Source organism: Culicoides brevitarsis, chromosome 1 (genome assembly GCF_036172545.1).
Source record: "Culicoides brevitarsis isolate CSIRO-B50_1 chromosome 1, AGI_CSIRO_Cbre_v1, whole genome shotgun sequence".
NCBI classification, from domain to species: domain Eukaryota; kingdom Metazoa; phylum Arthropoda; class Insecta; order Diptera; family Ceratopogonidae; genus Culicoides; species Culicoides brevitarsis.
Window position 1 is genome coordinate 23,874,615 of NC_087085.1, and position 15,945 is coordinate 23,890,559.

The following is a 15,945-nucleotide window of genomic DNA, read 5'->3' on the forward strand; positions in this document are numbered from 1 at the left end:
ATGATTATTAATTATATATCAATGATAAAATAGCGTTTAATCTTAGTTTTTTTATATTAATAAATTTTCATAATCAATACAATAATATTATTATGGAACTACCTATATTCCATTTACTAAACAACCAAATAATAATGACGAACGTAATTTAGTTTGTAAATGGTTTAAAATATTTATTAAATATATTCGCAAGCATCAATATATTTTTTAGTTTTCAGAACAATTTGTTTTTTTTTCATGTCCATCTTTTCCAAGCCCATTTTATTTTATTTTAAGTATGTATTAAATGCAAGACAATATCTTTTAAACTTGTTTAAAACACTATTTATTGATTTTTCTATTTTTTTTATATATTTTTTTATATGATATTTAATTTGAGTGCTTTATGTATTTCTTTGTAATCTTATTGATGAAATCTTTCCACCTGTTTATTAAAAGTTAGTTAAACATAAAATCCTAATTTTCATAAAGTATTCTCACCTTTTATTCTTTTTGTTAAGAATAAGGTATGTATAAAAATTCAAAGATGAGTTTTAGCGTTGATATTGATTGTTGTTTTCTAGAAAAGATTGAATCATCAAAAGTATGTTTGATTTATCTTAAAAAAAAAGTAACTTACCAATTATTATCAATTATTGATACAATTGATGTTTTACATTCTTGAAAATACACTTTTTTGCTGCTTAACTCCTACAATTTTTTTTACAGTGTTACATGACCACATACGTTTTGCCGCTCTAATCATAATATAATATTTCGCTTATACTTGTAATATTTTCATTAGTTTAACATTCATAATACTCTATAAGCAATTATGATGTAGCTTAATTGTTAGATTGTTAATAATTATGTTCAAAAAATTTATATTTGCTTTATATTATTATTTATGCATTTGTATCTATTTTCTTTTGATTTAAACACTAAGTTTCAAAGAGTGACTATCAGATTAAAACAATATCATAATAATAGTTGTGCTGCTTAAAATTTCAATTCTTATTTTGGTTTTTAAACTACAAAATTAATTTTTTTATTCTTTAAGTTTCTTCAATATAATATAATAAAATACGATTAGTAAATAAGTATTTACAAAACTATAAAACATTTTCGTTTGTTTTTCACAATATATAATATATATATATACAATATAATATAATATATATGTATATAATATAATATAATATATATATAATATAATAATTGTTTTTAAATAAATTTATATTGTATTAAAAATATTTTTGGGTCCTATTATATATTTATGAAATGTTCTATTTTTATTTATTTATATAAGTAAATAAATTTGTAACGATTTTTCATCTTTAAAGGCGATCTGTGTTAAATTTACTGTGTTTATTGTTTGCAATCATGTTCAATGCCAATTCTTTCAACGTACTAAACAAGAATAATGAGTTTCATCTTTATTAACAGACGGGTGGGGCATTTGATTGCAAGCTCTTCATTTTTAATTAATATTTATCTAACTTTTTGATACCTAAATAAATGTGGCAGAAAACGTGGGTCATATTTTAATTGTATAGATCTCCAAAGCTTAATTCTTCAATAACTTATGTTTGTTTTTAGAGATTGGAGCAAGGAAAATATATGCATGAACCTTAATGTTGTTGGTTTATAATTATTTGTCGGGGTACAATTTCTGAAAAGAAAGAAACAAATTTAGTTGAACTAGGTACAAACTAGATTGGTAGGGTCAATAATGAGAACTCATGAATCTGCTTCATTAGGTAAACACAGATATTTTTGAACGATAGACAAAAAAAAATCTAATCGAATAATGATTGTATTGAATTTTATTTTTAAGAGCGAGAAAAAAACTCACATTTTATAAATACTCACTTTTGTCGTGCACCTGTCCACTTCGAAGTACGTGGGCCTGCTGAATATGGTCAACAAGACGCGAAAATTCCTGATAAACAGTTGGATCAGGACAACCGCGCCAAATACATTTATACCATTTTGTCTGATTATGAACATATATAATTTTAGGATCATCACGGACACATACATTACGAATGTGCTCAAGTAGATCTGTCATCTGACTGAAGCGATAGTTACATTGGTCATACATGCAATCATAAACTTCTTGTTTTGCAATTGTTGGCGCTTTTGTGGTTGATATAACAACAGTTCCAGCAGCGGCAGCAGCTGCATTGCTTTCATCCTGTGCCCGTTGTTGCTTCTTCACCCGATTTGCTTCTTGTGCCTTGGCTTTCCACATGGCACGATCCTGGTCTGTTAGTTTCTCCCACATTTCTCCCATCATTTTTGAAATTTTACCGAAATTCTTAGGACCGCTGTCACCTTCAAATGCTTTTTCAGACAGTTCTTTACGTTTGGCGGCTTGGAATAAAATAAAACCAGTAACATTTCCATGATGGTTCCCTTTACGTTTACCGGACTTCTCATTTATGTTTTTTGAACCAGCTTGCGTTTGTTGAATTGTACCACTTTGATGAGCCGGTTGTGCTTGAATAGTAGAATGATTTGATTGTACAAGTGGCTGAACTACAAATTGAGTTGCAGGTTGTACGACTGTATATTGCGCTGGTTGATACGATGGTTGCAGCACTGTGTACGAAGTATTTTCAAGTGATGATGACGTCGATGGCTGAACTATGGTATACGTCGGTTGGGCTGTATATGTCCATTGTTGATTATTGAATGACACCTGTTGTTGATTAAGTTGTACTTGAGATGTGCTTGGTACTTGATTCCCGCTGAAAGTCAATTGGACTGGAGTGTTAGAATTTATGGCTCCAACTTGGATAGAAGCTACTGGACTTTGTGTATTATTACCACGTCCCTGATTTTGTATGACGTGGTTTAAGCGGACATGAGCTACAACTTCCTCGAATTTCCCAAAACCCATTGAGTTTTTGCATCCACGCCACAAACAACTGTAACGATCTACTCTATTGACCTTGTAAGTAGGCCGTGGTCCTTGATATACACAATATTCAACAGTGTGTTGAAGGAAATCTTGTTTATTTCGAAATTGCAAGTTGCAAGCATTCCACTGACAATCGAAAACAGTTCCTGTCCCTACAACAACGGAGCTATTATCCACTACAGTTGCTCGCTGTACGGTTTTTGTTGTGTTTACACGAGGCGCAGCTGAGCTACGTGCTTCTGCTTGATTTCTTTCTTTCGCTTTTTTATTTGCCTCCAATGCTTTGACTTTCCAACTGGCCTTTTCGTCGTCTTTCAAATTTTTCCAAGCATCACTGAGTTTATGGGACATTTCTCCAAAGCTGCAATTTGGATTGGAGTCATGGAAAAGTTTCCTATTTTCCGCTTGAAACAAAATAAATCCTGTAACATATCCAGCTCGTTTACTCTTCACAGCACCTTTTGAGTGTGTTGCTGGAGCTTGCTCATATCCAAATGTACTTTCTTGTGCTTCATGTGCAGCATTTGCTTCATCCGTCCACTTTTGTTTCTCTGATGCTTCCATATTTCGCCACATTTGACCTAGAATCTTAGAGGCTTCGCCAAATGAGATACCCGGATTGCTGTCGTGCATCTTTTTGCGATGTGCCTTTGCGAATACAAGAAAACCAGATGATAATGGTTTTCTTGCAACTTTTCCAAAACGTTTGTTCGCTTGAACATTTTGTTCCCTTTGAATTTGATTTGCTTTAATAGCTTCCTCACGCCACATTGCTTTTTCAGCATCAGACATAGTTTTCCAGGCTTCGCTTAGTAATTTAGATAATTGGCCAAAGTTGGCTTCAGGATATTTAGTTTTAAATTCATTTCTTGTCTTTGCCTGGTACAAAATGAATCCGGACATAGATTTGGATCGGTTTGGAGAAGATTTACTCGAACTAGTAGCTTTTTGCGCTGGCTTAGGTGCTTCATGGTTAATCGGCTGATAATTAAATGAAATGTTGCCGCCTTCTGCAACTTGGTTTACATCGTATATTTGTATTTCACTTTCTACCTTTGGCTCCACTTTGAAGTATTGTATGTTGCTAAAATCCATTTTTGCTTCCTAAACACAGTTTTCTTATTTTTTTCCCTCAATTTTTTTGTTTTATCGTTGCATTACTGCTACGTGCACAATTAAAACACACTTTTTCAAAGAATTTTCTTAAATTATGACGAGAAAACTCAAAAAAGCTATAAACACAATCGATTCGAAGCCAAACGACCAATGGTGAATATGTGAATTGCCCTTTTGCTTATTCGCGATTTTTTTTCGGGTTCAGTGACGAAACTTTTTTTTATTTATCAACACTTTTATTACATTTTTGTGTTCTCGCTGTTCTTGCGTCATGTAATTTTGGAATTTTCATCGATTGCCTGCAAGAACTACCAGAATTTCAGCGAAAAACAATGAAAACTCGGATATTTGTATGTTATATCTGCTAAGGTTTTGCCCTCTTGCTAATTCATGCAAAAATAACGGTGAAAATTTGTATAAATTGTCAGTTATTTATAAATATATAAAATTTAATTTTCAATATAATTTGTCTGTGATTAAACCTACAATTACACGTTGTTTTCATACTGAAAAAAAACTGAAACATGCTGAAGAAATGCTAAAAAAATTTAGGTGAAGAAAAAAAAAATTCCATCGAATTAATTTACATGAAATGACAATACTTAAGTTACATACAAAAATTTTATAAACTTTTAAAGGAACTCTACGAAGGCACAGAATTTAACAAAGAATGAAATTATTTACAACACAGCATCACATTTCATTCCTTGACGGGGCAGTGGCATTTTGTGGGGATGTCACTACTAGGGATTGTGGCAGCGTCCGGGGTTAAAAACGGGAAAACGACCAAATATCATTTTGTTGAGACGTCATTTTGTTTAAACATGAAAAGATATTTCAAAAAACGAACCAAAAGCGAGCGCCCTAAAAGTTCGAAAAATGATTAGGACTCACCTACGAGGACTGGGAGTCCAATTTTGTTGATTCAAATTTTTCGGAAAGCCTCGCAAGGAAATCGGAGACAGATTCAATACCTGCTTCTTCGTGGAGATTGGTGTTGATCGCGACTTGTTGAGGCACATTCGAAATAATTTATTTTGGAGGGTTTGCAGCCGTTGTTTGTTCTAAGTTTTTTACAAGGTTTGGTTCGTGGTTTGGTCTGAGGGCGATTTTGAACAGCAGTAACTTGTTGTTGACGTTCATTTTTTGACTTTTTGTTGAGCATTGAATAAAGGATTCGAACTGCTGTATTTGTCTTGTTTATTGCGAAAGTTACGTGCTGTTGAAGTGTCAATCTCTTGTCGAACAAAACACCGAGAGTCACTTTTTGTGTCTGCAGTGTGTCCCTTAGCGATATTGTTATTTCGATTTTTAGCGGCAACGAAACAAAAAGTGCGCGATACGAAAATAGTTGTTTCAAAAGGTAATGAAATACAAATTAATGTCTGTAGTGTGCTGCGTGTAAAAATTATTAAAAAAAATAATAAAAGACAAGTGAAAAGAATTTTTGGTGCACGTGACATCGTAAAGTGAAAAAAAGTAAAGTAAAGGAAGAAATTTTGAAAATTAGTCAAAATTGAAAGTTTATCGGTAACAATGAAAAATTTTAGAATGTTTAGATCTTCGTAATCGACTAAAAAACGGGTGTATTTATATATCAATAATGTAATAACTTTTGTTGTTCAAATGTTCAGGACTGTAAATACCTAATATCTATTAACCGTACAATTTTTTTTTTTGTAAAAATGTTTATGATTTGTAGCCCTTGCTGACCTTTCCAACAAGCCCACTCTTTTGAATTTACTATACTCTTTTGGGAAGTTATGGCTAAAAAATGGAAGACCTTAATTTTCGGAAAATCCAAAAACGCAAAAGTTCTTATTTTTGTAGGTCTTTCAACCCCCAAAGTTTCATTGAAATCGGATGACATGAACATCGTTCATCTCATGTGGAATTATTCATAAATATTTTGTATGGAACATATTTTGAAGTATTAAGTATATTAGCCAATTTTTAAATTGTTTATCCAAGATTCAAGTTTCTTGCAGTTACATAAATCGAGGTCTAGAATCTTCACTTAAAACTGCAAATCTCTGGAACGATTGCATTTGAAGGTCTTTTACTCCTCACAAAAGCTGAACATCACTGACCTTAAACTTTCTTGGAAGTCCTTTAATTTATAAAGTCAAACGTATTTCTGATATTTTTTTTAGCTAAAGCAAGTACATTTCCAAAAAATGTTTCACATGTCCTCCCTTCTAACTTTTTCCGAAAATCTAAGGAGGGAATATTGGAATAATGATAATGGTTTTGAAAACATTCAAAACATACAAAAAATGACAAAAAATCATCAAAAATTGGTTGAAATCTATAAATTTTGTTATATTTTGCAATTTTTCAAAGGGTTAGACTAATTTTCACAGAAAAAAAATTAAAAAAAATTATAATTTGGAACTTGCCAAAAAATTTTAAATTTCAATAAAGTCGTTAAAATTTTTTTTTAAATTTTAAAAAATTTTTTTGTTTCCAAAATTGTCTAAATGTTAAAATAAAAGATTTAAAATGTCTTTAAAGCACACAATTGAATATTAAAACTCTTTAAAAATAGTGAAAAAGATGGAAAAATCATTAAAATCATTGTTTTCCATTATCATTATTCTTTTTAAGGTTACTTTTTAAGGTTCAAAATAATGTGAAACATTTTTTGAAATTGTACTTGCCTAAGTAGGATAGGGCTTAAAAAATTTTTCAAAACAATTTAGTATAAAAGAATTTATTTTTAATGAAATAAATTAAAAAAAATTATGTTTCGATACAATACAAATCATCTTCATTTTATCTTGTGTAATGCAAGTAAATCTTTCATCATGTAATGTCTCAAATTCCAAAGGGCATTAACTACTTGATCAGGCTTCTCTTGTGCTCGTTTCCCAAGCCATTGTGTTGGAAGTTTACTTATATCTACCGCAGCAGTATTGTCTTGTGTTGCCCTTAGTGTTTTTTGATACAGTGGTTTATGATTGATCTTCGGTTGAAGACTTTCAATGTACCTAAGATAGCGTAAAAATATTGATTTTAACTTGCATTCAAAAATATATAACATACATACTTAATATACGCCTCTGAATGTAATACTCTTTGAGGTCTAGGAGGTACTGTGATAAATAATGGATTTGACACTTTTTCAGCTGTAACTAAATATTTATAAGGAATTTTATATACCTATATTGTGTTTTTTTTTTTTGCTTTGTTCGGACACATACCTATAGGTGCTGTAGATGTTGCCGGAATATTTGTTTCTATTTGCAATACTGTTGCAGGAGAACAGGATGGTGAAGGAACTGTGTTAATGGGTGTTTCTGATCGTGAATTGTCATGCATTGGACTTTGAGATCTTGAGGGTAGGGGATTTTTACGTTGAATATAGTTCCTTTATGAAAAAATATATAAAAATAAATATAATAAAGCCAAAGATTGAAAATTATTTATAGTCAATACTAACATTCCCCGATTTTCTGGATCTACAATACGTCCCGGATGTCGATAAACGTGTACTTCTCTTACGTGTCTTAGTAATCTTGGCCAGTCGGGAAACGGTTCTAAGCCTCGTCGAATCCTATTACAAGTGCGCCACATACACTCAAACCGACGTTTGCCATTTTCATCACGTTTTATGTTTCGCTGTACACAAGAATCTTTAGTTGCCAAGGAATGCTCAAGCAAATCACCTGGATCTTCAAATTCGAAATCACAATCATCCCAACCACAATCAAACACCTGTAGCAAATAAAAAAAAACATATAAAGAAGTATATCATACAAGATAGATAGGAATAATAAAATGTTGTACTTGATTTGCAATCGGATTTTCTCTGTTATTATTGAAAAGTTGTGAGCCAGTTTGTTCTCTTGAGCTAATATCCCCTCTAGATGTTGATGTACTGTGTGTCTCATTTAAAAAAAGTTCTGGGTTATCCACTCGGAACTGTGCACGCGCTTCTTTGTTTGCATTAATAGCTTTTTCCTTCCAAATTGCACGCTTCGCTGGGCCCATATTTTTCCATTCTTCTCCCAACATTCGTGAAACTTCTCCAAAAGATGAACCTATATATAATATACAATATATGTAAGTCAATATTAAAATTTTAGAATATTCTATACCTGGATGCTCTTCGTGTCGTTGCCGTCTGTATTGCGACTGGAACAAAATAAAACCTGTAACAGTTTTGGATCTTCGGGATATTGATTTTTCCGTTGTATGGTTAGATGCTGCTGGTGATCCAAGTGGAGTTCTAATGGTTGCAGGAGATGAACTGACGACAGCTTCGGGCAACATGGATTCTATATCCATTGAATCTTCATTGATATCCAAAAAATCACTAACATCGTCTTTTATGTCCTGAACATAATTTAATTACTTATAAACATATATTTATATATATACAGATAATTATAAACTCACGTCATCACCGCCAGTAGGGATATATTGCCTTGAGCTCTCTAAATTATTATATTCGCTATACGAAATCTGCAATTAAAATTAAGCGGAAACATGCAATTAAATTTCACATAACAAACGTAAGTGAATGTACCTTAAGAGGTGTAATTGGTTTTTTGAAAAAATAAATTTCATCTTTGGTCACTCCTGGATCGTTAACAATTTTTTTTAGTTCTCCTGGTTTAGACAGTTTTCTTATTTGTCCCTTGATTTCATCGAAAACTGATTCACAAATATACACATCTTTTTCGTATATTTCAGTCAGTCGCCCTGAAAAAAAAAACAAATTGTTGATTTGTTTTAAATTTTTCATCATTGTAAATAATATTTAGTTAGGTTTAAATCAAATATATGTAGGTATCTGTATAAATAATAAATATTTATTTATATATACAGACAATTTAATAGTGGGGTTGAGAAAAATGTCATGCGAATTTAATTCTATCAGAGGCTATTAATTTGTGCACGTGTAGTTGTGCTTAGACGGAATAAAAAATGAAAAACAAAATAAAATGCATTCAATAATTAATAAACAAGTTTCTTTATAAGAGGTTTCCTATCTAAAATGCGTCGGAAAATTAAATTCTTTTTTCTTTTATTCCTTGTGGTAATACAGACAACTCTGACACAAACATTCTCAAAAGAATCCAGCGAAACAAAAACACAGAAATGGACTGATTATCCTGACATTCAACTTCGTTAGTCTTTTCATTAATAATAAATTTTAATTTATAAACTACATTTTTGACTACTACTTAAATTTTACTTTTTAATACGACTATGTAAAGACAATACTCAATTTGTTTTTTTTTTCAGCAAATAAAATAAAAATTTGCTCAAGATATGATTCTAACAGAGATGAATGCATAAAAAATGCCATTCAAACTATGATTCCGATTTTGAAGGATGGCTTTGAGCCTTTAGGAATTACAGAGTTTGATCCTTTTGTAGTTGAACAACTATATTTTGAATATAAACAAAATCAAGTGATAGCAACATTAAATATTAGTAATGCAAAAGTAGTTGGAATGAGTGAAGCACAAGTGCTGCAAGTCAGATCAAATCTTAGTGAAATCAATTTTGAGTTGGAATTCGCTATAAGCCTAAGGAAAATTTACATGGAAGGCAAATACAAAGGAGAAGGTCGGTTCAACGAATATAAAGTCAAATCAAAAGGATTTTTTAATGTTACATACAGCGATGTTTATATAATGTGGCAAATATTTGCACATTTAGAAAACCGTCATTCAGAATATTATATGAAAGTTCAAAATGTTAACATAGCTCCAGTTGTAGGTCATATAAAAGTCTTCGCAACCGGAATATTTCCTGATCCTGTGTTGAATCAATTAACTTTAGACTTCATTAATGAATACTGGCCCTATTATTATCAACACATTATACCAGAAACCCGAAAATCATGGGAACCTGTATTAGTAAGTGCAATCAATCAAATATTTGATCGTGTACCTTTCAGAAAGTTAATGACAGATAGTATATAGTACAAAAGATAAATAAATCGCTTCTTTTCATTTTCTATTTTCATATTAATGTAGTAAAATCAATAAAATTAAGTGTTTAATTCACTTACGCGTGGTGTAGTCCATTGTTTCGAGTACAGAACATTTTCCCAAAATAGATGAAGTCGGGGTTGTTTCGGTAAATGTTGATAGAAAAATTTCTTGCGGGTACACCATTTTAGAAGTCAAATTTGGCAAGTCTTTTGGTAGTTTAAGATATGGACCGCGAATATACGAGTTTCCACTATAAAAAGATAAAAAAAAAACAAAACAATTGATGTAATTGCATGTTAATATGTAAATTGATACTTACTCTCTTGCTTCGTAAATTGCACAAACATGAACAATAGACGGATTATGAACCTCTATCGACTCTGTATAAACAAAATCTCCTGTTTTTAATACAAGTCCACTACTGAGGTTGTATTGATCATAATAGGTACGGCCCTCCTCAACACCATGTATAACAACAGGAATATTCTTTCGAAATAAAAAAATGTAATATTAATGCATTTAAGCATCGTAAAAAAACTTACGGAAATCGATTTTCGTTTAAGGGGTAGCATCGCTTCTATGTCTCTAACTTCATCTGGAGTCCTTTGGACTTTTTTAATCGTCAGACGCTTTATTTCTAGAGGTGTCTCTCGCTCAACCAATTTAATTTTATTAGTAAGATGGTTCCACGATCGAATTTTCCTAAAAGTATTTTTTAACGAATTGTAACGCGATTCGCACACATACAAATCACGTTCCAAAAATCCATCTGGCCTCAACTTTGGATAATCTTTAATGCACATTACATAACATTTTCCCTGCAGCTTATTCAGAGGCATTGTAGCATGTTTGTCACTTTTAAAGACTTCCTTGTCTATGAATCTACGAATAGGGGAATGTTGTGTCTCAATTGGACGCAAAAACAAATTACCAGACATCATAGGAATGTTTTCATTGTTAATCCACAACTTTTCAAGACACATTATACCTGGGACGTTCATTTCGTTTGAGGCGTATAAAACAAAGTCTCCAGGAGAATAGAGTTTATCGTTTATTATCATGCTGTCCCCTACAAGAATTGGTGTTCCATCATCATCATTTTCTGTAGGAAATGATTGTGCAATTTTCATTTGTTTCACTATTTCTAATTTTTGCGTTAGTTGCATGACGGTAAAATTGAGCGCTGGAGAATAAAACGCTTCTCCTTTTTTGCAAATTTCATCACGTTTTTTTATGTAGAACAACTGTAACTGTATAGAATCATCAAACGCTTGTGAATTTGAAGCTGAATATTTTCTAACTCGTTCAAGACAATCAAATAAATCTTCTTGAAAAATATCAAGCCGCTTGTATAAACCTTTTTCCAGTCTCCTTTTTATAATCTCTAAATTGATTCCCCGAACTTTTCGACCATCAATTGAAACATCATACTCAGGCACTTCGGCAAGTGATTCAGAGTATGATCGACCATCGTCATCTTCATGTCGCACTAAACTAGTGTATAGCATTTGTAACATATCTTGAACGACCCCTTGAACATCAGGCACTGATTCTTCATCCGCATTTATGCTTTTTTTGATTTCCAAACACACTTCCTGCAGCTTGCAAGCATCTTTGAAAATTTGTGAATCACTTTCATTATAGGTGCAAGCATTTTTAAACATCATTAAGAAATCATTTGTAATATCATCAACTCCACTATACTGCTGTTGCCGTATTTTAGTAAAAATTTTTTCCATATCAATTGGGTTTTTTATTATATCATAATAATCCGGATAATCTGCTTTTGATGGTAGTCTCATAAAAATACTAGATAATTGTCTATTGCTTCCCGATTCTCTATAATCACGGATTGACTCGTAGATTTTACGACACTTTCCTTCTGTTTGAGTATTTGCTAAAGTAGGTAGCTTACGTCGTACTACGTTTCCTCCGTTAGTGGTGGTCATTATTTTTTTTGTTGGTGTGATATCTTGCAAAGAAAACTCTTTAATTTTATCGTTAAGAACCCTTTCTAAAATATTTGCATCTTCATATATTCGAGAGCCTTCTTCATTATATTTTCTACAGTTGTTGAACATTTTGCGATAATCAGCTATAGCTTCATCAATGTTAACATACTTGTCATTCTTAATGTTTGTCTCTATTGTTAACATATCTACTGGACTATCAATAACTTCATAATAGTCGGGATACAGAAGTTCAGATGGTTTTTCCAAAAAATTTAGAATAAGTTTACGACCTTCATGCTAAAAAAGATTTTAAAAAATATAATTATTTTTAAATAATGTACAAATACATGTAAAGTACTTACTAAATGGTCTGTCATTACTTTATGCAAATTAAGCAATTTATTTTTTACTAAAGCACTATGAAAATTTAATTTACTCTTGGGAGTTGTCGTGGTATTAACACTTGAAGAATTAGTTTTACTTTGAAGCAATTTTGTTGGAGGCTTCAAGTTCAATTTTGAATCAGTTTTGTATGCATTGTTGCTGCTTGACAAAATCGATGATGTATCTGTATCCAATGTGTCACTTTCGTCCATATTTGTTGTAGCTGTGTCAATTACACAAGAAAATTTTTGAGGAATCAGAGATTGTAACTGCACTGCAGCAATATGCATTCGATGATCTGACGCAATACTACTGATAATGTTGTCACACATTCGTTCGAAATCAGCTTTTAAGGCAGAATACGTAGGATATAAGCGTTTCTTTATTTTAGATTGAATCTGAGACATTGATACTGGGTTTGGATTTTTTTCATAATACTCTTTTTCCCATCGTGGATGCGGAAGGCGCCACAAAATGGTTCCTAATGGTTCATCCTTTGAATTTTGGTGATTATTTAGTTGGTTGAAAATACGTGTCATCAAAGCTTCCATTTGACGGCCAGCTATATCGTCCATTTCATCATCGGAACTTTCAGGCTCTTCCTGTAAGGCGGCTGTTAATGCACTCAGAGATTGCCCTCGTTGCTTAGACTGTGTTTTAATTGCGCGTCCTGTTTTTAAGTCGATTTTTTTAGTAGTAAAAATGCGTCGTAAGGCTTTTGCATCTTCATAAATTTGAGATCCAGGCTCATTGTACAAACAAGCATTTTTCACCATTAATAATAAATCTTCTTCCATTTCATCAATAGTTTCATAATCTTGATTTTGTATTTTGGTAGCGATTATTTTCAAATCAATAGGTTTTTCAATAATGCTGTAATAATCAGGATATAATTTTTTTGATGGAAGTAGCTGAAATTCCAAGTATAAAGGACGATTGTCCATTGTAGGGTCTATTGCAGTTAGAACTGACGCAAATAATTCTTCGTATTCATCAATTTCGTCGTCCTCATCTTCGGCTGACGTTGTTTTTCTTGGACGACCAATAGACTTTGTTGTGGCCACAATCCCTTTCTTTATATTATTTGAATCTACATATTCAGAACTTAGATTAATGCTACATGCGTCACTAATTTCGCTTTCCAGTCGTATCTTATTGGCACACAATAAATCCCATAAACTACATGCATCCTGATATTCCTGAGTACTTGTATTGAAAAATGCTTTTGTGTTTTTAACCATGAGCTCGAAGTCGGACATAATATCATCAAGATTTTGATATGTATCGGTCTTTAATTTTTGTTGAATTCGTAATAAATCAACGGGATCCGAAACAACCTAATTAAAAAAAATAAACTTAACAGAACTTGATGAAACGAGTCGTAGAATGGCAATTTTTACCTCATAATATTCTGGAAGAGAGCGTCGCTTAGGTGCACGAATAAATGCATCACACAGCATATTACCATCATCTTTTTTTACATTTCTAATAGAATCATATAATTGTTGACATAATTCACTCTAAAATATAATTTACCGTTGAATACGACCTGTACCTCTCGTTTGAAAAGTCAAAAACTTACCGGATCTAACTTTTTCCTCTTTCTAGCTGACGAAGAGGAAGCTAAAATGGATCCACTAGTGCTTGTGTTGGCTGAAATGTCCATTCCATGGAATTCAGGTGATATTTCACGTTCTGGAGTGGCAAATTCATTTGACTCATCCGAAATTGTTGCAACGGAGCTGGACCTCCTTCTTTTATTCATCATTCCACTAGATATCATCAAAAACTTTGTCGAACGCGTATGTACACCGAGAAAGTAGCACAAAATTTAAAAGGACTATAAAACTTCCTTTTATGTAATAAAAACTACTATATTGCTAATAAAATGAGCACTGATGATTCACAAACTAAATTAACTATCAAATGAACTTTTAGAAGCTCATTAATTCTTATAAATGCCCCCGAAAATCAAAACCCGGAGTTTATTTCTGCAATAAATATACAGTTGAGAATTTTATTGTTGGGGATTGTATTCAAAAAAAAGCAGTGACAATCATATGAGGTACACCAAAAAGTGTATACAATTTGTGCAGAAACCTCTTGTAAACAAATAAACACTAACTTTACTTTATTATTAATTTAGGTATTTAGAATTAACTTACACTTTTTTACAGAAGTGTTAAGTTCTGATTTTAGCAAATCAATCATTTTCTAATTTTAATAATTTTGTTACGTAAATACATACTAAGTTATGACAAGGCTTCACTGACTAGTCTTAGAGTCATTGGTGGATTTTCTTGGACTTAATGGCAATGCGGCATGAGGCTATTAGACCTTTTTCAAGAATTTCGGGGCCTATTTTAAAGAATTTTGTTCTGCAAAAAATCTGGGAGCCGGAGGCTACAGCCTCATCAGCCTACCGGTGAATCCGCCATTGCTTATAGTCCCAACGGTGGATCTTATTTGGAATTTGTAAAATATGTATTTAACGCGTTTAAAAGTGTTGGCGTTGAAATTAATTTTCTTTTAAATGTAAAAATTAAAAAACAAGTATTTAATTTATGTACATAAATAAAAACAAATGTCTTAGAGCACTAAGTAGCATAGGCTTACTATATTTTCACTATTTATTTATTATTAATTTATTTTCTTATTTTGCTTTTTTGTATTATAAATTTACCTTTTTGTATACAATAATAAAGATACAGCTAAAGTTCATAAAATAAAATCAGAACAAAAAAGAGGTATAAAATATACATATTTTTAAATATAGTAGGTAAGTATAAATGGATAGAAAAATTTATATATATATATACATATATATTTTTAAACGTAAATTCCAAATTGCTATTTAGTTATCCCATATGAATAAATAATTATAAAATAATTTAAACAAGAACTACTACATTGCCTTACTATATTTTTTTTTCATTCTATTACAAATTACACAAAAGTTTATATTCATAATTTTTGTTTCGTTATTGTTGTTTTGTTTAGTGATTTTTAATAAATTTTTATAAGTTTGTCGCGATACTTTTTCTTATTTGTTTTATTATTCATAGTATTTATGTATTAATAGTATTTTAATCAAGAGTTTTTTTTTGATCAGGAGCCCCATTGGGTAATTATAGTAGAGATTATTGATTCGTTTTTTTTATCATCAGACTTTAAACACCTTTTAGTCAGATATTGGATTCAGTCATATGAGAGAATGGCACTGACTTCCCACGGTCCTGCCGTTTGCATTACTGACTTGCGTCAGTCGACCATTTTTGTTTCTCGCTTGCATCCATATTACGCCACATTTGGCCCAATATTTTTGAAGCTTCCCCAAACGAAATACCGGGGTTACTGTCATGCATCTTTTTGCGGTGGGCTCGACTAAAAACGATAAAACCAGACGGCTTCCGATTTGATACAGCTTTTTGTCCATATTGACGTGCAGCATTTCGATTTTGTTCTCTATTTATTGCATTGCTTTTAATTGCTTCCTCACGCCACATTGTTTTTTCATTTTGTGGCATAGTTTTCCATGTCTCCGACATAATTTTACTTAGTTGTCCAAATGTAGCATTTGGATATTTCGCTTTAATATCATTACGATGCTTCGACTGAAACATGATGAATCCGGACA

At 31.7% G+C, this 15,945-nt stretch overlaps 2 protein-coding genes across 15 annotated transcripts; both read right to left on the reverse strand.

Annotated features, from left to right (window-relative positions):
* Positions 1 to 619: 619 nt before the first annotated feature.
* LOC134827352 (uncharacterized) lies at positions 620 to 4,159 on the reverse strand. Of its 13 annotated transcripts, none has more exons than XR_010161783.1 (3): positions 1,852 to 4,159; positions 1,490 to 1,651; positions 620 to 690 (listed from the first exon to the last, which is right to left on the reverse strand). XR_010161783.1 is itself a non-coding variant. In XM_063840012.1 (3 exons), the coding sequence occupies exons 1-2, from the start codon at positions 3,998 to 4,000 to the stop codon at positions 1,611 to 1,613; spliced, it is 2,190 nt and encodes a 729-aa protein (XP_063696082.1). In that variant the 5' UTR covers positions 4,001 to 4,159; the 3' UTR covers positions 620 to 690; position 1,610. The 13 variants fall into 13 exon arrangements, 6 of the variants coding, with proteins under 6 accessions (XP_063696082.1, XP_063696073.1, XP_063696060.1 ...); XR_010161782.1 differs by having other exon boundaries at positions 620 to 737; XR_010161780.1 differs by having other exon boundaries at positions 620 to 802.
* Positions 4,160 to 6,725: 2,566 nt separating this feature from the next.
* On the reverse strand, positions 6,726 to 14,296 carry LOC134831885 (protein polybromo-1-like). Of its 2 annotated transcripts, none has more exons than XM_063845726.1 (14): positions 13,891 to 14,296; positions 13,709 to 13,828; positions 12,287 to 13,645; positions 10,515 to 12,221; positions 10,292 to 10,458; positions 10,050 to 10,222; positions 8,553 to 8,728; positions 8,423 to 8,488; positions 8,122 to 8,359; positions 7,811 to 8,064; positions 7,464 to 7,738; positions 7,225 to 7,391; positions 7,071 to 7,149; positions 6,726 to 7,011 (listed from the first exon to the last, which is right to left on the reverse strand). In XM_063845726.1, exons 1-14 carry the CDS (start codon positions 14,089 to 14,091, stop codon positions 6,792 to 6,794), a joined length of 5,202 nt encoding a protein of 1,733 aa, XP_063701796.1. In that variant the 5' UTR covers positions 14,092 to 14,296; the 3' UTR covers positions 6,726 to 6,791. The 2 variants fall into 2 exon arrangements, with proteins under 2 accessions (XP_063701796.1, XP_063701788.1); XM_063845718.1 differs by having other exon boundaries at positions 7,071 to 7,155.
* Between the last annotated feature and the right edge of the window lie 1,649 nt (positions 14,297 to 15,945).

Coding starts and splice junctions, on each gene's coding strand:
- LOC134827352 (XM_063840012.1), bottom strand. CDS start 4,000: ATGGATTTTAGCAACATACAATACTTCAAAGTGGAGCCAAAGGTAGAA. Junction 1,652..1,851: donor TGGACAGGTGCACGACAAAA/GTGAGTATTTAT, acceptor CTTTCTTTTCAG/AAATTGTACCCCGACAAATA.
- LOC134831885 (XM_063845718.1), bottom strand. CDS start 14,091: ATGATATCTAGTGGAATGATGAATAAAAGAAGGAGGTCCAGCTCCGTT. Junction 10,459..10,514: donor TTAAACGAAAATCGATTTCC/GTAAGTTTTTTT, acceptor TTATTTCGAAAG/AATATTCCTGTTGTTATACA. Junction 7,012..7,070: donor CATTCAGAGGCGTATATTAA/GTATGTATGTTA, acceptor ACGCTATCTTAG/GTACATTGAAAGTCTTCAAC.